Raw genomic sequence first — 26,753 nt, 5'->3', positions numbered from 1 at the left:
GTGTAATAAATGAGGGGATGACTGAGAGTTTGAAGCTGTTGCTCTTATCTGCTGCTCTTATCTGCTGCTCTGAACCGTTTTCCTGATAATAAGAGTTCATAATGATGGACAGCGTGCAGTGTATTAATACGGTTAACACTGATGTTAACACACTGCACGCTGTCCAGCATTAATATGAACTATAGACACTGTGTGTATGTCTGAATTTAATGTGTGTCTAGTCTGCAAATCAGAATTAAATATAATTTATGTAATGTAATGTTGGGTACGGACAATGTGTTGTTTGTGCATAGCATACTTACAGTGGACATAACATTTTTTTTTTTTTTTTTTTTTTACAAATGCACTGACATTAACAACGTTATTTTGTAGTCTTTTTTTTAACAAGGTATGTGTATGACTCTCTGTGTACAAGAAAAAAATCTTCTGCGACTACAATTATTCTTTTAATTTATTTTACTCTAATCTCAACATGGAGCAAATCTGAATAGTTAGCAGTTTCGCAGATTTGGGAAATAAAAAGGGAAATACTGCATAGTGATTTTTTTTCATCAGTTAACTTTAAGTTGGAAGATGAGACGTTTTTATACTGTATCTTGCTGTAAAATAAAAATGTGCATGAACATGACTTTGTGCAGTTTCTATAAGTAATTATCCAGGTCTTAAGAAGAGGATGATTGTTGCCAGGGAAGACCTTTTGTCTTACACTGACTATCATTTCAGCTCCCCGAGCTCATCTAACCCGTGTAGTCTGACAGGTAAAAGCACACAGTAATTTCAAATACCGTAGATTGTTAGACATGTCGAATAAACCCAAAAGTATTTCATGAAAATGTTTGTTTGACTCATTCAGTCAGTGTAACTTCTACATTTTAACAATGTTCAGTATTCATTAGTATTTAGGACTAAAATGTGTGTGTGAAGTATATCACTATTTAAAATGCATATTCATAATGTCTTAGAAAGAAGGTGAGGGAAATCATTTTATTCATTAAAAAAAAATTCTCACAAAAAAAAAAAAAAGCCCCTCCTGCAAGACAATTTTGCATGGAAACCTAGCTGGTCAAACAATTTGATCAAACTGTAACACTCCTGGTAGTGATATCTTTGTTATGCCTGACGCCCAAATATGTAAAAACCTGCACTGTCTTTGTCTATTTTGCAAAATTCAAATGCACCCTTTCTAACACATTGCCATGATGTAGCTACATCAGACAGGACAAGCACAAGTCTGCAGGTATACAGGAAGCATTTATCTGTTCTACTGTGTAAATTACTTTTATTGCATGTTAGCAAGTTCAAGTTGAAGGACAAACCAAGACTCTCTGTGGTAGACGACGTGGATTCAATGTTCAAGCTATATTTGTTGTCATTCCAAAAGCATAGACTACTTTCACATTTTCACCTATAGGTACCAACAGCGCGCTGAAGTGACAAATAAACAAGTCCTTAAATGTTACAAAAATGACCGCAGTGAAGTTAGTTTTAAGTTGGATATTTGACAGACATTCGCTCCTTCTCAATACATTAAAAATTCATAGAAAATATAAGATGTGTTTAAATGCAATAAAAACAGGTGTGTCTCATAGAGGAGGCTTACCCCTACCATCCTGTGTTGATTTTGAGTCAACAGGTAACATGACCTGGGGGTTATTGAGCTATAATGCTCATATTTACAGTATAAAATATATTAAAAATTCATATAAAATAGTAAATGTGTTTAAATGCAATAAAAACAGGTGTGTGTCATAGAGGAGACGTAGATCTTCTGTCCTGTGTTGATTTTGAGTCAACAGGTCACATGACCTGGGAGTTATTGAGCTATAATGCTCATATTTACTGTATAAAATACATTAAGAATTCATATAAAATATTAAATATGTTTAAATGCAATAAAAAACAGGTGTGTGTCATAGAGGAGGCTTAGCCCTACCACCCTGTGTTGATTTTGAGCCAACAGGTCAGTATATTTTTTGTATATTTTATACTGTAAATATGAGCATTATTTAAGCAATATCACACGAGAGGGAGTGCTGTTTATCTGCGGCACTCGGCCTGCGGCCTCGTGCCTACGACCGAATCACAGCCGTGCTGATATACAGTACAACAGCACTCCCTCTCGTGTGATATTGCTTAATTATTTTTTAATGTATTGAGAAGGAGCAAATGTCTGTCAAATATCCAACTTAAAACTAACTTCACTGCGGTCAAAAATGTGACCTGGCCGAGAGACGAGCCGACTTTCTTGGTAGCTGACTTTGGAGTTTGACTCCAACCACAAGAGGGTAACCTTTCCCAAGCAATCTGAAACATGGCCCGGACTAGCAGGCAGCCTCTGGACGGACACACACACACACACACACACACACACACACACACACACACACACACACACACACACACACACACACACACACACACACAGGCTGAATGGTTTTATATGATGTATTGTTCTATGTATTTAAGAAGTACAACACATGGTTCATGTGGGTTTAGGGTTAGGTAAATACAATAAAATAAAACTTCTCGACGGGAAAACAGACGTAGCTAACACATTCCTGGCAGCAGCAATAGTCTGTGTGATAAATCCGACACGGACTGTAGTTACAGTGTAAATCGATGTAAATTTAAGTGATTAAAAAGTTTTTGCCTGATTTGTGTGGTAAGCGACTCCCCAAAAGCTAATAGCCTACAGGTCCTTTTTGAAGAGAAACCAAAATGTAGCTAAAGTAGTGCTCCAATAATGTTGTGACATCACTGATAAACAAATTAGAAGAAGAAAATTGTTACAGCATGGAGGTCCGATTGTTTTTTTTTGTAGCCTAGTTGTTGTTGTTTTTTTTTTTTTTTTGTATGTTATTCTATTCTGAAAATCCTGTCAGTAGCAGCAGAGAGGATGAGTTGCTGGCTGTCAGATGAACTGGGGTGTGTGATTTTGCCGCATGTTAAAGAAGCAGAATGAAGAGTTTAATTTTTACATTGCTATGTGTCACAACAAAGTATTTAAAATCTGAAAAAATAGATAAAAATCAGCTAAGTCATATCACAATTCTTTAAATTACAGTTGTTCCAAATAACATAATTTTGGAGAGAAACTCAGCAATCATGTCAAAAGAACCTTCAAACCTTCCAATCAAATAAAATGTGGCTCATAATGTTATTTTTACACACTATGAAAATAGATCCATCACAGCTGATTCTCATGGAAACACACTCAGGTCTTGAGGCTTGAGGCTCAAACACATGACGTCTTTGGGCTGATCTTGTATGGGGAAAAGAAGAAAAGGAGAGAAGAACAAGTAGCAGAACAGCAAAGAAGATGTCAGGTGTGATGTGAATGAGAACAAGTGGCCCAATGCAGAGGACCTGTCAGATTAGCAGTGGACTTTGTATTTTTAATTTTCATTTATTTCGTCTGTGCCCCTTTCTGTTTGTAAATTGCATTTTTGCACAAAGGTGAACAGCAGCTATTATGCAGATTTTCTTTTAATTTCCAGTTGCATATAAGTTTTTACTTATACATCTAACCACCACCGTCTGCCCGTCCTGGGTGAGGGATCCCTCCTCTGTTCCTCAACCTGAGGTTTCTCAAATTTTTTGACCTGTTGGCTCAGAATCAACGCAGGATGGTAGATCTAAGCTTGCTCTATGACACACACCACTTTTTATTGCATTTGGACACATTTATTTTTTTTTATGAATTTTTATTACCTGTCATATTGTAAATATGAGCATTATAGCTTAATAACTCCCAGGTCATGTGACTTATTGGCTCAGAATCAACGCAGGATGGTAGATCTAAGCTTGCTCTATCACACACACCACTTTTTATTGCATTTGAACACATTTATTTATTTATTTATCTTATGAATGTTGAATAGGCTATATTTCAAATGTAACACTGACGTTTTATTTTGAAAACCGGAAGTTCCTACACGCTTTTTAAGTTCGCGCTGGCTTTCCTACTCGCTTCTGTGCGTTTACCATAAAGTCTGTAATAAGTGCGCACTTAAAATTTTGGAGCGGCTGGCTTGACCGCCTGAAAACGAGAGACGGCTGGCGTGACTGCAGTGTCTGAACTGGGGTGTGTGATATCACACACACAAGTCATAGCACAATTCTTAAAATGACAGTTGTTCCAAATAACATTGTTTTGGAGAGAAACTCAGCAATCATGTCAAAAGAACATTCAAACCTTCCAATCAAATAAAATGTGGTAACACTGATCACAATGTTATTTTTTCACACAATGAAAATATATCGATCACAGCTGAGGCTCAGGTCATCTAACCAAGGGCGTAACCACAACTTCTTCATTGCCTAAGCCCAACCAAGGCATCTCCCTCAGTCAGCTGTCAGCACGAGCGGCAGCTGCAGCAGCCTCGTGCCCCTGTGAGCTCAAGCCGGCTTCAGCCGCGCTCGAGTGGAGCGGGGTATGTCTTTTACTGTGTGGGAGATCTCCAACAACGGAGTCGCGGAGAAAGCAAGTGCGACAGATCTGCCCAGTCTCTGAGCAGCTCACATTTCACAGACAAGCCGCAACACAGAGTGTAAACAACGTCACGTGGTTCAGCACCTTGGACAGCTGCCGGGGAGGGCATCTACTCCTCCCGGTATTTTGCGCGTTCTGGCAGAAACACCCATATTTACATATTCATCAAGGCAAACACGCTAAATGGATCGCACGTGCTATGTTGCCCGTTTGAGAGACGCAATCCTCGGTGCGCCCGGTTAGTAGATCAGGTTCCACAAACCTTTAGTAGATCTGGCCCTTACTGTGACAAAACGGTAGCTCCTATCAGAAAAAACCCAGACATGGAGCGTCACAAGGACTTCCTGAACAATTCGGTGTGATTTTGGTGTTTCTCCAGTAACTATTTTGCTGAAATGTGCAATTTTAAAACAGGGGTTCATTTTGCTTCTTCAATCTTTGTATTGGAGTCAATGAGGAGCAGAGACAGATGTGGCCGCACTTAGAGGCTGACAATTCAAATTCTGTATATCTCTTAGATATTTTGAGCACATTGTGAGAGACAGAACAAGTTTGTCTACAAATTTGGAAAAAAATCATGTGTGCAGAGCGTAAATTGTGGTCGGGAGGAGTGTGGAAAGAGAAGAGTTTCAGACGATTTCAGACAACTTCTCCCACTCTAAGGGTGTATTCACACCTGTTTAGTGCGCACCCTGGTGCGCACCAAATGTTAAAATTAGGGATGGGCATGATTAATCGATGATCGATTATTGATCGTTAAGAATTTTATTGATCACGGAAAAAATTGATCGATTTATTATATGGGATCATGTAGAGGGCAGAGGTTGTCATGGAGAAATAAACCCCGGGTTAATTTTTTCATAACAACCAAGAAACTCCATGTAAGTATTATTATACAGGCCTATTATTATTATTACATGGTTTAAGAGTGAAATAATTCATTAAATATGACGGGACGCCTGTGTCGCGGACTCCGTGCAACAGAGACGGGAGCTGTGACACCGCGGCTCCGCCCGCTCTGATCAGCAGGTTTGGTTTCCAGCAGCGGTGTGGAAGGAGCCTCCACTCTCTCTGTAAGTTACAAGCTACAAGTCATTTATCTAACATCACAATTAGTCCGAAGCTGTTTAACGACGGTTAAAATGAAACTTAAGGTAAATATCCTACAGAGTTAGTTTCTCTTTTCCGCTGATCAGAGCGTCGCTCCGCGGTGTGTTGGCTACAGAAATAATAATAAAACACAGCTTTCACATTTTGAAAGTGCTTGTGGTTTGTTTTTTTTGTACAAGTGCAGCCAGACACGAGGCTGAAGAGAGAGGGACAGCAGAACTGCTCTGACAGCTCAGCTGCAGATGAGCTAGGCAGCGCAACAGTGCTTTTTTTTTTTTTAACTGCATGTAAATGATGCCGGTATTTTTGAAACCGAACTTTTCTGGACCCCGGTTAAAAAAAAATTCGCGTCCACACCACCGGTGTGATAAAAAATAACTCCGTCCACATGAAACCGCAAATCCGTCTTCATGTGCATTCCAAAGCAGTAGGTGGTGATATCACTCCTAACAGGAAAGCAGCTATAACTTTACAGAGAGAGTGGAGGCTCAAACAGCTCAAACTGACCGGCACCGCGAGTCCGCGCTACTAACACACCCCGCCCGTAATCTCTTGTTATGACAGATACGAAAATACACAAATACACACATCGTAACGATAATCCATCGATCCACTGATTGATTCTGAAAGGCTTCATTTAAAACAAATGTACAGGACGGAAGGAAGCAAAACAGTGGGGACGTGACCGCAATTTACAATTTGATAAAAGCCTATTTTAGCCATATCAGCATGGTGGGGTCCGCCCGCTATTCCGACATGTCTCTATTTAGACATCCCGCTATTAGACGACATCCCTCTATCTAGACATGCCGGTAGTCCGACAGTTTTTGATACCGCTATTCCGATTTTTTTTTTTTTTTTTTTTTTTTTTTTTTACAGCTGCGATACCCAGGCGCGTCTCTCTCTCTTTTCTTTTCAGCATGCCTGTCACCGGTTTGATGAGGGAGTGATGTTCTTAATTTCAACAACTCAACTATCAAGTCGCAAACAAAACTAACACACATGATAAACAAACAGAACTATGCTGCAGTTTGTTTGTCAAGTTAACCTGTCACCTTCAGCACCACGGACAGCGGAGAGCTGCATCTGTGAGCGTCTGGGCTCTGGGCTCAGGGCCTGGGGCCTCATTTATCAAAACTGTAAGCAAGCAGTGTAAAACTGCTGCTACTAAATGTTTTGCTTAGGCCTACGGAGAAAAGACACCCAAAATATTTACACCTTTTTCAGATCTATCAAACTGTGCATGCACAACTCTCCGCAATTTCTCTTTGATAAATCAAACTGGATACAAGAATGGTGTGCAGTTGTGCACGTGAACACACCTCTGCCCCCGGAATGCCTAGACACAACCATATATGGTCAGCACGTGCATATTAATTAGCCATGTGCGCTCTGTGGAGCAGCAACAAAGTTATTCTCTCTTCAGCTGACTTCAGTGACGGAATAATAACAGTCTCAGTAGCTGCAGATCAGGGGTGCTGCTGCCGGTGTGTTTTTAAACTTGGAGGGTTTGTTTTTTCTTCTCTCTTATAGGCCTATGTATTTGTGTATGAGAAACAGTGTCTCAGATGAAGAAAAAAAATCAGGACAGGTCTGACTATAACGTAGCCTAATCAATCAATGTCGGAAAAGCGGAATGTTTGAAAAATAGTAAAGTGCCCCTACTCCGACAATGAAAAAAAGAATCTCGGAATAGTGGGACGCTTGAAAAATAAAATTAGAAGTCAATGTCGAAATAGCGGCATGTCGGAATAGCAGCATGTAACCACATATGGTGACCACGCGGTTTTGTATTATGGTGCGTTCCAGGCAGGCTTTTGAACTCGTAAATTACGACTTCAAGTCACCAGTTACGACTTTGTAGCGTTCCAGGCAAGTTACGAGTTACAGCTGGGGACCCGGAAGCAAGACGTAAACAAACATGGCGGAACGTATGCTGCTTTTTAATTTTAACCGGCAACGGTGCTCGCTGATTGCTCATTTGAGCGAAACGGAGGAGGAGAAACGACGAATAAGGTAGCAGAAGCTGTTACACATTGAACTTACGTTATTTTAATTTTTTTTAATTTAATTTATTTTTTCTGAAGTGTTATTTTGTATTGATTAATGCACTGAAAACACTAACGGTAGAGCAGTTAACGTTATGTTACCAGGGTTGCCGTTTATGTTAAAGATTGTATCAAGGATCTGAATCTAATGTTGATTACAGGATAGCTACATGTACAGTTGTATGATATAAACTCTTGTAGATCATCATCTCAAAATGTTGCAAATCTTATTTTGATTCCTGCAGCCAGACACTGACAGTTCCGCTGAGCAGCAGGATATACCTACCAGTGATTCCTATAGGAATCAGTTTACTTGTGTGTTGCATGTAGTAGCCTTGGTAGCGGCTCTCAGGCTTTGACAACGTGCTATACAAATCACAAATCTTATTTTGTGTTGTTATTATTGGTTTTCTTTTTAACTCATCTGACTGTTGGTCTACTGTTATGAGTCTTTTATCCCATGAGCATCAAAAAGCAATAGCCTCCATACAGTTCAATAGCCAACAGTGAAGACCAACAATTATAACAATAATAATAATAATATAAATAAATGGCAGCTCCTAAAAGATGGATCACATTATGAAGACTATCTTTCTTTTCAGAAATGCAATTGCTCAATTTGTGCTGCCACAAACAACAACAATTTTGAAGACAGGGATAGAATGGGAGCTTCTGTTCCATATGGATGAACGGACATTTTACCGCCACCTCCGGGTCAGCCACTCCCAGTTCGACTACCTCATTGAGGTCCTGAGTCAGCAAGGTCTGAATGGGGATGATGGAGGTCTTGATATTCCCCTCAAGCAGAAGGTATGCATCTGTTCAGTTGGCATTTTAATCCAATAGCCATACCACAATTAAATACATTTCTCCCTTTGTGATAATTTGTTGAGTGTCTGTAATCCATTATGTATTAGGTTGCGCTGTTTCTCTGGTATATGGCGAACCAAAACAGCTTCCGAGAAATCTCGGATAAATTCAATGTGTCCCAGTCATCTGCGCACAGGTAGAAGGTTTAAGTGATAAACTGTTTGAAATAACCTCATTGATAATGGTTGTGTTATGGTCCTAAAAACTAAGATTTGCAGTGTGATCCTATCCTATCCTACAGGTGTGTGGTTCAAGTGCTGAGATCCTTTTGCACTATGGTTCCAACTTTCATCAGCTGGTTCACAGAGTGCGAAAAGTTGACGACCTCTGCAGCCTTCAGGGCAGTGTGTGGTATTGACGGCATCATAGGTACTGTATGTTACGATAGCTTTTAATCATCAATATGGGAAAGGAACATTTTTAAGTTTTTACAACTGCAAGGTGCAGACCAAAGTGAAAAAAAATAGAGGTACACAGGGCAGACATAGCATTGTACAGGGTAACACAACTAGAAACATATCATATATTCACTCATTACCAAAGTATTCACACACACTATAGGGCCAACATAGCAGCACCTGAAGAGGATGGGGCAAGGCAAGACAATGTTATTTGTATAGCCCATTTTTACAAATAGTTTGTCTAAAAGAGCTTTACATAAAATTATAAACAACATCCTCTGCAAATACGCATCAAAATCATAACTTTTACCAGGATCTTCAACTCACACTGTCCCAACCAAATAAATAAAAGAAATCTAACATCTACATACTTAAGAGCATTAATATGCACAGTATTAAACGATGATCCTACCTTTTGCACTAGTTCTGTGATAAGTAAGTAGTCTGTCTATCACTAAATACCACTAGACAAAAATGTATATCCCTGTAAGAAACTGTGCATTGTGCATTGCAGGTGCCATAGATGGATGCCACATAAAATTGCAGCGTCCACCTGTCAGAGGAGCGGACTACCTCAACAGGAAGGGATACTATTCAGTAGTCCTCCAGGGGATTGTGGATGGAAGAGGGAGGTTCCGGGACATCTTTGTAGGTGCACCAGGTAATTGTGTATTATAAGTGTGTGTGTGTGTGTGTGTGTGTGTGTGTGTGTGTGTGTGTGTGGGGATGTTTTTCTGGATTTTAATGCTGTGCGATACTTTGTTTTTTAATCTAAAACACAGTTTACTTGTAATGAATTGTGGTTTACAAATAAAATTGGCATTGGCATTCTCATATTGATTCAGGCAGGGTACATGACTCGAGAATCCTGAGAAAATCCACCTTCTTCGCAAGATGGGGAGAAAAAATGGGGGAGTGAGTATTTTGTTGCATCTTGGAGAAGACTGATGCTGTGTATACAAGTATGTAATGTTCACTACCCCCCTGTATAGGCTGGAATACAACATTTAGCTTAAACTCACACTTGCATTGGCCCACTCTCCTCTTCTTCTACTAGTTTTAGTTTTAGTTTATTTTGCACAATTATAAAAGCAACAATAGAATTGAAAAAAAAGAAAAAAGACATGTGCAGGTGAGGTAGAAACCCACTACAGGCTTATATTAAAACCTCACCTATAAAAGCAATTGCACAAATAAAGCAAAGCCAACAACAGAAAAAATAGTATGTCTTGAATAGCACTATAAACAAGATAATACAAAATAGAATTATATTAAAGAGGAAAAAACACTGCACTGATGTTTGTCTTTTAGAATAGACAGATTATTTTGCTATACAAGTATGTCATTTGCACAACCCAGCTACAGTCTTGACAGAAAGGTCCTAATTAATTCTCAAATTGGTCTTCACCTGTATCAGTTTGCCCATATTTCTGTTAAAACTGCAGTCATGCACAGAACTGCTCACAATATAGCCAGAAACCCACTGTTGTTGAATATCTCACTGCGTCTCTACCTACCCTGCTGCTCAGAAAATCTAAATTTCCCACTGTCTCACCCCCATCCTCTTATCTTAAGGTACATGCTACTTGGCGACAGCGCCTACATCAGTCGGGAGTACCCGTTTATAACCACACCGAAGCGGGACAACGGTGCCCTCACCATCGTGGACCAGCAGAGGAACACCAAAATCTGCAAAGGACGCGTTGTGGTGGAACAGGCGTTTGGCAGGTAAGTAACTCCTCCTGGATCTCATGTTTTTCTGTTATGTGAAGTACTTCATAGTACTTCCCAAGCAGGGAGATATTTTTACAAACATTTTTTATCAAAGGGCTTTACACAGCAACATAATAACATCCTCTGCAGTTTCAAGAAAACAAAAAAAATACTTGCAACACTGCAGGACAAAGAGCAAATCACTGTTTGTGAAATTATGACCCTGAGTCCTGCAGTGTTGCGAGTATTTTCTGTTTTCTTCATTCTGTTAATTTTTTCTGCTGAGCACCTGCCTGTCTTGGTGTGATGTGCGTGTCCACTAAGGTTTTTTCTACTATGGCACAGCTGACGCTTAACTGGGTGGACTTAACAGGGTGGACTCTCTAACCAGAAAGTCACTGAGCTGGTTCTCCTCTAAAATGTAATCTTTTGGCAGGGTCAAATGCAAGTGGAGGAGGTTGCGAGACCTTCAGAACACCAGGCTGGATGTTGTAATCATGTTGATTATGTCCGCCTGCATGCTCCACAACCTCTGTGCCGGACCTGCTGACATGTGCGAGGACCATCCTGCTGGTTGCCCTCGTCGTGAGGATGATAACATTTGACGTTCATTTTAATAACTAAAAAAATATATCTATTGTGGTTGGTCTTCAGTTCTTTTATTTTACATGATGTTTAAGATTTCTCAAATTTCACCCATTGAATGCAGTGCAGTGTTGCAGTAGTGTTAACAGCAATTGATTGTAAAGTTATCACTGCAAAGTTGTAATGTCTACTTGACTATTATATGGATGACGCTTGGGGCTGTTAAGGCACGTGGACATACAGGTAATAGGGCACTGTGCATTCATCATACACAAAAATAATAACTGCAAATTACTGAAGAAAAAAATAATTTAATGTCAACAATTTCAAATGTTACCCACATTAATTCATATACACATAGCCACAACTGATATTAGCTTTTGTACAGGGCATCTGTTATCCTTTTTGTGTACTGTTCAAAAAGAAAAACGAAATAATAAAAAAATGTGATCACAAAAAAAAAGCTTTTTGAAGTGGGGTTGTATGAGCTATAAATGCAATTAACTACACTATATGCAGTAGAAAGGTCTCTGCTCCCCCCCACTGAGAAACACTGGTACATCGCACTGAAAAATTGCTTTCTATCATATTTATTTCTTACAACATATTTTCACCACCTACGGGAGGTCCCGTCCCAAAATAATACACCAGTTAAAGAGTATGATAGAAAGTACATTACAGTACAGATTTTTTTTCTTTCTATCGTACTCTTGAACTGGTGTACTATTTTGAGACGGGACTTCTCGTAGGTGGTGAAAATATGCTGTGAGAAATAAATATGATAGAAACTACTGCTTATTGAGAAACTCTCTCATTATGCCCTCAAATGAGAGCCGCTGAGCTCTCATTTCATCTAGTAGCTCATCGTGTCTCCTCTGGCTGGCCTCTTCCGATTCCTGGATGACATCAATGAATGATTTCACTGCCCCCTTCGTCCCCCTATGTCTCCGTGTACCTGATGTGCCTGCTGCTTTGCTGGGTCCTGCACTAGGCTGTCCCTGCCCCATCTCCGCACCCAGCACCTCCGGCCTACGGACGTCTAGGCCCCCCTCGTTGTCCCCCACAACAGGGAATTCGATGTCATGCTGGGTCCCCAATAGTGAATCCATTTGGTCGTAAAATTTAAATCTAATTACCCCCCTCCCTGTGCTATTGTTATTGTCCTTAATGTTCTTATACCCATCAATTAGGGTCTGCCACTTGCGCGCCACTTTTCCCGGACTGAAAACCAGGCCAAATTTGTCACTCAGCCTCCCGGCCATGTCCTCCCACAGCCTCTTCTTCGCCCCCTTCCCCCTCTTGATTCTGGTGTTCAGCTCCTGGAGGTTGTGGGGGAGCCCACTCTCATCCGACTCCAGGTGCTCCCTGTGAGAGGGAAATCATTTAAACCATTAGAAAATTAGAAAAGTACCTATACACACACTAAAAACATTTTGCCAAGTTTTATTTTGAAAAATGCAAATAAAAGTAGAAAGCTCAATATACTTTCTGTTGGTAGAAACATTAAAATAACAACTGTATGAACTTTTCTATTATCTATTACATGCCTCATCAGTTCAATTAGAAAACGCGTCTGGTCGATGGTGAAAGCTGCTGTCTCCTGACTCTGAGGCCCTGGCTGTGATGGAGGGCTGGGGTCTCCACTGGCTCCTCCATCTCTCCTGCATGCTGCCTCTCCCTCCACACACATGCTCTCTGTCTGTCTGTCACTCTTTGCTCCTAAATCAAGAATAATATGTAACTTTCTATGTCAAGAACAGCATGCAAGAAGATAATACTGCACAGCTTGCATATGAATTATGTGGAAAGTTGATGGTTGATTCTCTCTGTCTGTCTCACTTTTCTCTCTCTCTTTAAAACTGTTTTTCTTTTTATCACGTTGTTGTCTATGTGGACCGTTTTTGTGTCTGCAATACAGATTATTATTAATAACAATTTTAACTTTGACAATTGGCAAACAATAAATGCTGTGGGGTGCTCTAGATAGTGATCACGTCTGTCTAGGATCAAATTAAGTGGATGATTCTGTCCCTTTTGGATGACAAAACTTACCTGGTGGAAGTTGCAGTACAACCCTTATATTTTGGGCTTCGTCCAAGTAGTACAGTCCCCGAGGGCACTGGTACAGGGGACCTAGGAGGGGTTGTGTCCTCTCCTCGTCCAGAAAGCCTCGCATCTCCTCATCTAAATACACTGTTTTTGAATGGAAAGCTGATTTCAGTACAGATAAATGATGATGATAAAAGCATGACATCAGGCACACTGTCAGAGCCGTTTAGCTAAACATTACATTACAGCATTACGTGCCGGAAAATTGTACTTTACATTGTTTTATCATCCACCATAATCATTTTTTAAACAACTAACGGTAACGGCTGACGCTAACGTTAGCTATTTCTTAACGGATACTTTTTTGGCACCGTTTCAAAACACACAACAGGTTGTAGTACCAAATACTATGTTGAATATTATATATTATTATTATATATATATGATTGTAACGTGTGAATTGTCATAAAGTCTATTTCTCACCGTGTACCACACGAAGAAACACCTCCTCCACAGGGCTCGCCATTGTCGTGCGTGACGTCACCAGCCGTACTGGGAGTACATCGGTCTAGTACGAGTTCACAGCTGGGAAGTTACGAGTTCGACTAACGTCGCCATGGTAACAGGTCGGAAAAATACGAGTTACGAGTTGCCTGGAACGCACCATTAGTGTCCGCATGTTTAGTGATTATTGATATTCACAGGAGCGTCTGAGTGGTCAGCGCATGGTCAGCGTCGAGAACTTGACGTGCTAGCAACAGTAACTAGGGAGGGCAGGGATTTCTGAAAAATGTCCGGTTTTCCTGTCCACACGTGAAGCTGAAACCGGAGTTTTCGAAAAAGTTCACCCTGGACTCCGGTTACAAAAAACTCTGGTTTCAGGAGCCCAGTTCTGCGGTTACGTGTGGACGAAAGGCCAAACCGTGTAGAGAAACACACGGTTTCAAAAATACCCGGGTTCGTATGGACGGGGCCTAACACTGCAGGTGTGAATACACCCTAAGCGATGATGTCACCCACTCTGACACAAACATTCTGTGCAATACACACCCATTATAATCTAATAATTTCTGCAAAAATGATCATGGTCATTGTTCAGGGATTGATCAAAAACTATACGACCTATCAAAACGTGGATTAATACGCCAATACACAAGACTTGTGTCTACTAGAGGTGTAAAGGGGCGTTCACACCAAACGCGATAGACGCGAATTGAGCGGCAACTCTACATTGAAAATCAATGTAAATGACGCGATGACACGCGATTCAGGCAGAGGCGGCGCGAATGGAGCGTCTAGCGCAGCGAGACGCGGCGCGAATGAAGCGTCTGGGGCGATGGAGCGTCTGAAGCGGCGCGTCTGAAGCGTCTAATAAGTCGCGTCCTCACTCCAATCTAGGTGACGGTGGTAAGGAGCCTCGAAGCTGCCAGCAACCGTCATAACAGACGAAGAAGAGAAGTGATGAGAGTGTGAAGTTAGAGGAGCTGCCTGCCTCATTAATGTCACCGTGTGGCTTCTCAATTAACACAATGGCGACAGTGACAGCTCGCGACCATAGACTGTGTAGCAGCTCGCGACTGGTCGACCGCACAAAGTCCGTTGGCGCTATTCCACGGATGCGCGCTGCGTTGCCAGAAACACATCAAACACGTTAGTGCATGTTTATTTTCTATTCTATTTTTTTTTCTACTTTTATAACACAAGACAGATTTTAGTTTTACATTCAATTAGTGTCTGTTGTACCGAAACTGTACCGAACCGTGACCCCTGAACCGAGGTATGTACCGAACCGTGACTTGTGTGTACCGTTACACCCCTCGGGCCCTAGTTTCCTAGACCGAGCGAAGTCTAAGCTCAGCGCAGCTTTGCCACGCCAACGAGGCGTGTCCAGGTCCATTTCGCAAGTTTGGTGGGCAGCGCAGTCCGACTCAGGCCAGCGCAAGCCCTCCCCTCGTCCCTCCTACCGGCGCAAACGGCAAAGGGGGAGGAGACAGGGCAGGAGGTAGACAGGAGGAGGAGAGAGAGGCCGATTCGGATCTTCACCAATCAAATGAGCTCCTCTCCTCACCTTTAACTGCGCCGCGGGCGATGTGCGCTGCAAGTTTGTCATTTTTTATACTTTGACATGGACAGAGGAGACAGCGACGCCAGTGGCCGAACCTCTCTCAGGAGGAAACAGCTGTTTTGGTCTGGAGGTCCGAGCTCAGAGTGACCAAATAATGAGTTTACTAATATCCTTAATCAGGTTTGGTCTGATACACTGAGAACGGCTGCCCAGTGTAAGAAACAACAACTAATAAACTAATAAAGAAACTCACATTTATTCAATTCAATGTATTATTCCCTGTGTAAGACAGAGAGGTGTACACTAATCACAACATAAACAAACACCATGCGTAACAGCGTAAAGGACGCTCTCTCTCTCTGTCTGTCCGTCTCTTTTTTTTTTCTGTGATAGAGATGCTAAGTATAGGCTATATACTGACTATCTGATACCGAGGATCTTGTGATGGGCTAAGAGAGATGATGATTTGTGTTTTGTTTTTCATTACGGCTGCGTGACGACGCGGTCGCTCGCCGTTAATGAATTAATAAGTAAATAAATAAATAAAGCGGATCATCACAAGGGCACAGTGCGTATCTCAACACGGCAGCAAAATGCAGTCATCCACCCTGACAGTCCTGCTCTTGAGACATCCGCAGCTGCTTATCAGTGCCAGTTCGTCCCTGCTGTGTTAATTCAGGTGGAGTTTCCATTACGCGTGCCGACAGCCTTTGATCTCTGCTTTGATCTGACGTCAGATGTGATGGGACAATCTATATAGATATAAATTCACGTGTTGATTCCATTAGTTGCATTACATAGTGGTTATTGTGGATATTTATTGCATTGAAATGTGCCTGGAACTGTGGAAATCTGCCTGTGAGGTCTTGGTGACGTGTGTGCACTGCACGTCAGTCAGCCAAACTTCCACTGCACCTGCTGCGCTCCGCCCTGCGCTGAGAGTAGACCTGGTTTGAGGTGGCGAGCTTTCAGCGCACCCTTGGCAGGACATTTTCGCACGAAACTTCCACTGCACCAAGCTGAATCTGTGACGCCTCCCCCTGCTGCGCGGCCACGCCTATCTCAGCGCAGCGCAATCTGCCAATCTGACTTTGCGCTAGGCTGCGCTGGTCGAAACTTGCATTAGACCGGCTGCGCTACCTTGCGCCACCTGCACTGCGCCACCAAACTAGGGCCCCTACTGTTTAAAGATCAAATGAAGTCTCTAGGTGAAAGTATGCCTGAGCAGTAGACGTTTGAAAAACTCCAATGATTGTTCTTTTTTGCTCTTTTTTTCCCGCCCGTCCCACTGACTTCAATGCAAATTCGTAAACTGTTGAGAAAAGTAATAGCACACCGATCCTGATCGAACCGCACGTTTTGATAGTAGCGAATCAAAAATCGTCCGGAAGATGAAAGAAGAAAATAATAATATGTAGGAAAAAATCCACACAATAACAATAGTGCCCGGTGCGCTTGCCCATTGGCCCTAATCTTTTTTTTTTTTTTTTCCTGAGAACCTGTGGCAGACCCAAAGGAGTTAATTAATGGGAAACAGTGAGATCCCTTCCTCAGAAGTTTCTAAAGCATTTCCCACAATCTATGATATTAATTTATGAAAATTAGCTATTTTAGAACATACTGTAGTTTTGAGGACTTTCTGCTCTATTCTGCTTAGTAGTTTTATTTACTGCTGACATGTAGGACCACATTGTTGTCATGCTGTTTTTAGACTATATTCCTTACCTGATCTTCTGCATGGACATGTCTCTGTCTGGCCTCTCCCTACAGCAGGTTTCTCTCTGTCTGCTGTCACCAGATACCTATTTTTAATTTGGTCCATGAAATGTTCTGCTTTTACTGGTTAGGCTATGTTATTTTCTTCAACACAGTCAAGCCTATATAAAATACCAGCTGAATGTTAACACGTTACACACACAGACACACAGACACGGCACACAGAGAGAGAGAGAGAGAGAGAGAGAGAGAGAGAGAGAGAGAGAGAGAGAGAGAGAGAGAGGCGCACACAGGGATGACAGGAGGGTTCAGGATCCCCGTTTAAAAGTCCCCCCCCCTCATCAGAATCTAGCCGAACTTTGGAGCATTATTTAGCCCGTTTTCTGACAAGCTATCACGACATGGTAGGCTACCAACATATTCTCCGTGTCTCCTGGTTTAATGATATCTGTCTTCACTCTAGCTTTAAAACTGGCCCGTTTACAACGCGATTAATATTTCACATTAATTCAAAATGTATGTAATGTAATGTAATGTCATTTTGACAACAACACTGCTATTTATCGATGTAGTAGGTTACTGTCTGATACCTGCTGGCCCTGTAAAGGTGGACTGACTCTCTCCCTCTGTTGACTGTGGAGCTCCTGCAGCCCTGCTTCAAACTAGAGCACTGGAAAAGAGAGTAACGACACGCATTGGTTCAATGGAAGCGCCTCCTGATGGCGGAATATGGGTATTGCAAAAGCGCCCAAGAACTGATAACTCTGCATTGTTGGTGAATGAGCAAGTGTGGTATTTTCAATAATTTAAGGACATTTATAGCCTAGATCACCCACGTTAATAGCATCATTGAGGAGATAAAGGAGATAAATATTAACACATAGGCGAGTAAAAAAAAAAAAAATAGTTGTCTACATTAATGTTTCAATCTACATTTTGTAATAAACAAATTATAAGTATAGTTTGATATGACCAAGACACCTAAAAACAAAAACACGGCCGTTTTCATCAATTTACAAGCAAGTGGGCAACACACATACATTGGAGTGAATGGGTTTTCTGGGCGCTTTTGCAATACCCATATCCTGCCACTTGGGGTCGTTACTCTCTCCAGTGCTCTACTTCAAACAAGCCACCGCTACATGGGCGCTACCAACACACAACTGGGGAGGGGGGTGGTTGCACACACAGTTTTCCCTAACAAATGAATTAAACATAGCATTAAATGGAAGTTGAATTGGAAATAACAAGAGACAAATGTGTTAACAGCTGGGGATATTAAAAGGAGAATGCATGTCACATATTTTTTTATATATTATTGGATTGGTGTTCCCCTAATATCAAAGGTTACGCCCTTGCATCTAACCACAACCAGTGTTATAAACTGTTTCCTTGTCTTTATACAACATTATTGCACATCTGCCAGTCCTGGGTGAGGGATCCCTCCTCTGTTGCTCAACCTGAGGTTTCTCCAATTTTTTCCCTGGTAGGATTTTCTTGGGAGTTTTTCCTCAGTCAGTGTGAGTGTCTCAGGGCAGAGGATGTTGTTATGATGCTATGTAAAGCCCTTTGAGACAAACTGTTTGTAAAAATGGGCTATACAAATAAAACTGCCTTGCCTTGCCTTAAATATGTCCTGAAAGGATGAAATGGGTTTTCATGCTGATATCCGGATTTTATTTTTTTCTTTTTGGTGGTTTTACTTTGAAAAATGCTGACAGGAAGTCTCATCTTACCTACCTTTCCTTCTACCAGGACAAGTCTATCCAGCTGGGCAGAAATCATAAGGCAGCAATAAGGGGAATGATGGAAGGACAGAAATGAAACCGGATCTTCTGCTTTTAAATAATTCACAGGTAGGACACATTTTCCATTTCATTTAATTTAGTCACTCCTGACACTCCTGGTCAAATATTACTCCAAAATGTTGTGAGCCAAGTTTTTTTAGTTTAGTTAAAATGTGGGAGTTGGCTTTGTGTGTTATGTGTCTCTCGTGGTTAATGCGTCCAAAAACGCAAGTAAAATTATATACTGTTGACCATAAAGTTGGAATATTTGTTTTGTTTTTACCTTCTCATGAAAAGATTGTGACAATGTGATTTATTCTTGATAGTATATGGGTATATGTATGTGTATGTAATCATTGCACCTGGTCAAAGGTGATCCCTGATGTGTATAAATCAGAATAAAAAGAGGAATGTGTCTGAAAACAAAATCATTCCAACTTTATGGGCAACAGTGTATTTATCTTTAAAGTGTGGAGGTTTAAAAGTCATATGTTTTCAAAATAAATAATATTCAATTTAAGTAGCCTACAGAATTTTGAAAAAAAAACTGTACTATGTAACTGTAAGTACTCACATAAATGTACTTCATTACTGTCTATTCACCAAGCACTTTATTGGGAACATTGTGCAAATATTAAGTCTGCCAATCATGTGACAGCATCAAATCATGTAGCCTAGACACACGTCAGGGACACGCTCATAACATCAGAAAGGCAAAAAGCTTTCTTGAGTTTACGAACAATGGTTCCAGACATTCTGTCAACTTTAGGTAGGTTGATTTTGTTGCAGATATTTATCTTTAACCTGGTTTGTCATAATCACCCAACCAGAACAAATGCAGGATGTACTGTACTTATAGCATCCTATGGTTATTGTAGGTACACAGCAGCTTTCAGCCAGTCCTGTGCTACCAACTAACTCTAATTTTAAAGATAGTGTACAAAGGGACGGATGTCATTAACCGGACGCCTCACTGCAGAATGCCCTGACTTACCCGATCAGTACAATAACAATGCTATTCTCCTATCTGCATTGATCTTCTCAAGGATGTAAAGTTCTGGAATTAGGACAAGAAAAATGTAGCATTCATCAGAATCATCAAGCTTCTTCTTCTTCTTTTTTGTAGCTAAGATACGAACTTTATTTGACCCTTGATGACCCCTAAATGTGTCGGTGTAATAAAGTTGTTCTTTTAGCTACAAGTGTTTCTTTTCTTTTGATTGTGCTTGTGTTTCTAACAACAGTATATTGGATGATGACCTGTACAGGAAGATCAAGGTCGACAATACCAATAAGGAAATGTGTTTTATGGCGACTTTTATGCACACAATCAGCATGTAACAAGAAAGCAGATGTGGCTGTGCTATGACATTTGAATGACTGGCCATATAAAGTCATATAAAGACAACAAAAAACTAACCATTTACATGGCAACAGGAAGTTTGTATGTCCACATTTTTATTTTACCCTTAAAACGTGTGTATACGTAGAATGGATGCATTCACATCTCTTCTCTTATTTTCTTGCAGGGACAATAACTGGCAAAGCAACTGATCACCTTGGATCCAGAGAGGAACTTCTCTACACACTGTTAAATATTATAAAAATGCTAAGTTTATTGTAATGATTGCAGGTCTTAGACACGTAATATTTCATAAGAAGAAACAGAAAATCAGTTAGTATTTGTAGGATATTTAAATCTGAGTGCACGTGGGCTACATACAGAACTCACTCTGTTAAAGTTTCCTTGTTAAGACTCTATTCTCAAATAATGAATCTATTGAACGGGGGCTGGCTGCCACTGATGCTGAAGATCAGTCTTGTGGCGGGATCAGTATGGATGCTTTCCCTACTCATTCACCCAAAGACAAGCTGGGATCCTACTCACATTTTCGGGTATGACTGGTTGGAATACACCGATGCTGATGGTGTCGCAGACACATTGTGCAACTGTTCAGCGATCCTGAAGGGAGATGAGGAGGAACTGGAAAAAGCCAAATTACTGAGCATCACCAGAGACTTTCGCAAGAGCATTCACTTGCCCAATGAGTATTACATTAAGGAAACCAAAGACTGCAGGTGTGTTGCTCTAAACAATTAATACATACTGTCTAAGACAGTTAAACATCTATTTTACAGAAATTACTGCCCTGTGCTATTTTCTTATTGTTTGTTTATCTTGTTGTTTATTTACAGGAAATTCAAGTTAAGCAGGAAATACCTAACAGTCTCTTCAAGCCAAGAAGAAGAGGACTTCCCACTGGCTTACTCTATAGTCATTCATCATAAGGTAAATTCTAAACCCTGAATCTAAATTCAAATACATGTTAAAACTGTGAAGTAGCTCTGAATACTTCACAGAAGCCACCAATGTCAATTAAAGCAGAAGTAAGCGATCTGGTCGTTTTGGCTAACTTCCTGTCAGCAGATGGAGTTAGCAGTCCCCGCCCTCGTCCCTACAGTACGTCACCACATTCACGCGCATCCCTTGGCTGCACACACAGAGAGGACCGCCCCTTCATGCCGTCCTCTCTCCTCATTGGATAAAGGTTGTAGGATACAAGGAAAGTTTTCTCCTTGGCTTACAGCAGAGCAGAGTGACTGACGGACCCTTGTTTCGGACCAAACACTCTATATAAGTGATTGCTGTCGGAAGATATAACTATTTAAAGTGTATTTTTTGGGGGGCTTTTATTGCCTTTAATTGATAGTGCAGTCGAGGGAGAGACAGGAAATGGGGAGGCAGAGAGTGGGGGAATGACATGCAGGAAAGGGCCGTCCGACGCGGGACTCGAACCGGTGCTGCCTGCACCGAGGACTGAGCCTCAACATGGGGCGGCAGCTCTACCCAGTGAGCTAAACGCCACCCCGGAAGATATAACTATTTAAGACTTATATTAACACTAGTCTGGCCTGACGGAAGTGCGTTGCTGCGATTAGCCTCTGATTGGTCAGAACGATCGAGCCACCCGGCGGAAGTCCCGCCTCCGTGTTGCAGCTTTCACAGTCCGCCCGGCAAAGGGAAACATCAACAAACAAGAACCGAACCATGGATCTATTATCAGTGTTGGGTAGTAACGCGTTATTAGTAACGCCGTTACTTTTTTCAGTAACTAATAACGTAACGCGTTGTTTTTTAAAATCAGTAACTCCGTTTCCGTTACCAGACGCTGCGTTACTCCGTTCCTTTTGGTGAGGTTTTACCACGGCACACACTTCCCATTACATTTTAGCGATCAATAAAGTTTCATTGAATTGAAAGAAAGATAGAGCACACTGCAACACTGTGAAAAACAAAGCGCTTGGTGGCCGCCCTCTAGCGTCCCACACGTAGCCTAATCAAACCATAGAATAGAGATGCGCGGATAGGCAATTATTTCATCCACAACCGCATCACAAAAGTCGTCATCCACCCGCCATCCAACCGAACCAACGTTTTTTCAAAACCACACCCGCCCGCCATCCGCCCGTTGTTGTAGGCCAATATCTAATATGGATGAGGGGGGTCGGGCCGTATGAGTTTAACTTCTTCCGCGCGCTGCTGTCATGCAGTGCGCGCCCACCCCCCTCCCTCTCTCTCTCTCTCTCTCTCTCCCAATAACAGGAAAAGAGCGCTATGCGGAGATGTACGGAACGAGCCAAAAGCCGAAAATCTATTCCTGACGTCCGCGGTCGATATAAAGTGGATAGGTTTCATTCATCCATGTTTTGACAAACAGCCAGTGATAATGAGTTGCGCCGCACCGACAGCCATGTGGCTCAGCCAGCCAGGTGACGCACACAGCACAACCACACAGCGCAGCGACATGTGCAGGCTGCTGCAGCAGTGCACGTCAAAGGGACACCGCCGAAAGTAAAATAAATAGACTACACATAGTTTTTGAATTGTTTTTGCGCATGTTTTCATCCATAAAATGACAAAAAATGAACACTAGCGGATTTCTTTATCACTATAACGAATTATTTAAACAGCATTTGTATAGAAATGATTCCGTCCCAAGCCTTTTGATCCATATAAGCGGTTGATTAGGCTACTATATCCGTGATCACTATAAGCGGTTTCCACTGTATTGTCATTTCCATGAAGAAAGTGTTGACTGTTGTTGCCAATGCCCTCAGATCAGGAGTGCGTTCCTCACAAAATGAATAAGGTGTTGCCATCTCTCATGCACAGACAGTGGGCAATTACTGCAGTGCCTGATGAAAATTTGACTGTTTCAAAGAGTGCTGCTCGTTTTTCGTATGTGGGTAACAATATTTAACTATGTAATATATTTTTCCTAATTGGTTCAACCGCCACCCGCCCGAATCTAATTAAAATATATATTTTCGTCATGTCACCCGCCCGACCCGCAGTTTATCCGCGGACTCCGCGGTTGTGTCCGCAAACCGCGCATCTCTACCATAGAATCAAACGCGCTCCATGAAGAGGACTGGACAGGTCAGGGCATGACGGCGAGCTAGGGTAACGTTTGCTAACGCAGCATCCGAGACCGAAGCTGTGTGCCAATTCAGGCTGCAGCCCCTGAACTGGGACACAGCTCGAGTCACAGCGAGACACACAAGCACCCACTCCACTGAGCAGCAGCGGTATTGGAGTCCGACAGACGGACGCCTGAAACGGTAAACACAGAGTGATCACTCTGTCTAAACACAGCTGATCGATCGAAAAAAATTACCGCTGGAGTGAATTTAGTACTTTACTATTTTTCAGTAACTAGCACAACACTGTCTATTATACATCCGTGTCATGAACTGAACAGAAGAAGACATATCCGTCAGCGGTTGCCGACCGCCATCACACCGCAGACCCAAATCCAGTTTCCAACCGGCAATATTTTGCGAGCGCACCGTTGCTATGGCGCCGACCACAACGATTGTGACTGGTTGAAAAAATTCCAAACAGCCGGAGCGTTTTTTTCTCTGATCGCGGAATCATAGGCGGACCAGCCAGACCCTTCTTCTCTGGAGGAGGGTCTGGCGAGCGAGACTATATTACTGTAACACAAACATTCCGCTTACTTCTGCTTGAAATGGGCACTTCACAAATGTTACAAATTAAATTCAGTTGAATAATCAAAGGCATCATTTATTTTTCCATGTACTGTAGGTGCAGAACTTTGAGCGACTGCTGCGGGCCATCTATGTTCCTCATAATCTATATTGCATCCACGTGGACAAAAAGTCAGAGCCCTCGTTCTTCTCTGCTGTCACGGGCATCACTTCCTGTTTCCCAAATGTCTTCATGGTCAGTAAGCCTGTGAGTGTGGTCTATGCTGCCTGGCCACGCGTCCAGGCTGACCTTAACTGTATGGCTGACCTGTATAATGCTAGCACAAAATGGAAATACTTCATCAACCTTTGTGGCCAGGATTTCCCCCTGAAAACCAACTTGGAGATGGTGAGGATGCTGCGTTCACTGAAGGGCAGCAACAGCTTAATGTCGGAACAAATGCCTGATGTGTTCAAGTGGAGGGTGAAAAATTCTCATAAGATAGTTAATGGAAACATCCAGGTACTTCTTTTAAATATCTGAGTCACATATTGATTACTGTTGTTGCTGCAAAATCTCTCTATTCAGATTGAACTAAATGATCATAAGCATTTTCAACCATCTCAGGGGACAGGAAAGGCAAAGGATCCACCTCCCTTCAACCTTCCCATTTTGTCAGGAAGTGCCTACATGGTGGTTAGCCGAGGCTACATCCGCAGTGTGTTGGAGGACAGCCGAATACAGACTCTGATCGAGTGGGCCAACGACACCTACAGTCCAGATGAATTTCTCTGGGCAACCATTCAGCGAATGAATGGAGTTCCTGGTTCATTGAGGCCCCACCCCAGATATGACATGTCAGACATGCATTCAGTAGCACGGCTGGTGAAGTGGCAGGGGCTTGAGGGGTCAGAAGATGCTGTGCAAGCAGTGTACCCAGAGTGTAATGGAAACCATGTCAGGGAAGTATGTGTATACGGCCCTGGAGACTTAAAATGGATGATTGAGCAGCATCATTTCTTTGCCAATAAGTTTGACATGGACACAAATCCTATTCCCATCTTCTGCTTGGAGAAGTATCTGAGACAAAAGGCACTGGCTGAGTTATATTAGGTCTACTACTTTTCTTTTACGAAAATGAAGGGATCAATGATTGATGGGTTTGCTGCTGCAACGAAAGCCAATGTCATGGGTGTGGTACTTTCAATTCAAGGTTCAAGGTTCAAGGTTTTTATGTCCCTGTAGGTCAATTATTGTTGCAGCGAGTAAAAAGAACACAGATACAAGACACACAATTGTTTAATTAATTGTGCAATGTGTGCAGTGTGGTGTATGATATATAATTTTTAAAAGACTGTTGAGGAGGAACAAAAAAAGCACAAGGCTTGCTTCAGGCACTTACACAATAGTGTGAAAGATAAAAGATAAAAAAGACGCCAACTGGTTTTGACCGGTCAGTGTCTTTTTTTATCTTTATCCATGCCCTGATTAATTAAAGGCCTGTTACACAACACCTTGTTTCCGTGCGTGTGAGTGCCTGAAGCAAGCCTTGTGCTTTTTTCGTTTCTCAATTTTTTCAACTTCAAGAGCACCTGGCAATACCTGGAGCTTCCTCCTTTGTTTCTACCACGAGCACTCGATACCACCCCCACCCACCCATAATAAAAAGGCAAATAAAATAAATGTCAAATAAATGTGGACGCCTGCTCAGTAGGCAGTCCCTGTACTGTACCTGTCCATTTGTTTGTGAAGAAAATATTTTCTCATCACTCACTCTCTTACACAGACACAGACACACACACACACACACACACACACACCTACACACACCTACACACACACACACACACACAAAAGCTGGCTGACTGCAATGCTGCCTTAAACTGTGTTTAAATTGAAACTGCAAATGAAAGCATGCAACACATTACTGCAGCTACTGACGCCTGCTATTTAGCTACATCTCAAGAAATTCACAGTGATATTCAATGTCGATAGAGTTACCTACTTGTAGCCTTTTCAAGATTGTATGAGGTGTTGGGTAAGACAGTGATAACGGGCCCTAGTCTCGTGGACCGGGCGAAGTCTAACCTCAGCGCAGCTTCGCCACGTCAACGGGGTGTGGCCCAGGTCCATTTCGCAAGATTGGTGGGCCGCGCAGTCAGACTTAGACCAGCGCAAGCCCTCCCCTCGTCCCTCCCACCGGCGCAAACGGCGAAGAGGGAGGAGAGAGGGCGGGAGGGAGACAGGAGGAGGAGAGAAAGGCGTGGAGTGGGTTTGACACAGCCGAGTCAGATCTTCACCAATCAAATGAGCTCCTCTCCTCACCTTTAACTGCACGGCGGGTGATGCGCGCTGCAAGTTTGTCATTTTATACTTGGACATGGACGGAGGAAACAGCGACGCCAGAGGCCGAACCTCTCCCAGGAGGAAACTGCTGTTTTGGTCCGGAGGTCCGAGCTCAGAGTGACCAATAATGAGTTTACTAATATACTTAACCAGGATTGATCTGATACACTGAGAACCGGTGCTCAGTGTAAGAAACAACAACTAATAAACTAATAAAGAAACTCACATTTATTCAAACCCTGTGTAAGCAAGATGAGAGGTGTAGGCTACACTAATCACAACATAAACAAACACCATGAAATCAGCGTAAAGGACGCGCTCTCTCTCTCTCTCTCTCTCTCTCTCTGTCCTCCTCTCTCTCTCTCTCTGTCCGTCTCTTTTTTTCTCTTTTTTTCTGTGATAGAGAGTATACTGTAGTAGGCTATATACTGACTATCTGATACAGAGGCTGTTGTGGTGGACTAAGAGAGATGATGATTTGTGTTTTGTTTTTCATTACGGCTGCGTGACGACGTGGTCGCTAGCACTAATGAATTAATAAGTAAATAAATAAATAAAGCGATCATCACAAGGGCAGA

General features: G+C 42.0%; 1 protein-coding gene across 1 annotated transcript; it reads left to right on the top strand.

Moving 5' to 3' along the window:
• Positions 1–20,607: 20,607 nt before the first annotated feature.
• Positions 20,608–24,942, top strand: LOC310991015 (beta-1,3-galactosyl-O-glycosyl-glycoprotein beta-1,6-N-acetylglucosaminyltransferase-like; the record flags this gene model as incomplete). Its single annotated transcript, XM_083978583.1, has 4 exons — positions 20,608–20,915; positions 21,033–21,126; positions 23,947–24,351; positions 24,457–24,942. The coding sequence occupies 4 exons, from the start codon at positions 20,608–20,610 to the stop codon at positions 24,940–24,942; spliced, it is 1,293 nt and encodes a 430-aa protein (XP_083834709.1).
• Between the last annotated feature and the right edge of the window lie 1,811 nt (positions 24,943–26,753).

Source organism: Trachurus trachurus (genome assembly GCF_905171665.1).
Source record: "Trachurus trachurus genome assembly, chromosome: 9".
Taxonomy (NCBI): Eukaryota; Metazoa; Chordata; class Actinopteri; order Carangiformes; family Carangidae; genus Trachurus; species Trachurus trachurus.
The sequence above is the reverse complement of the archived record's forward strand: the minus strand, read 5'-3'. Positions and strand labels throughout refer to the sequence as shown.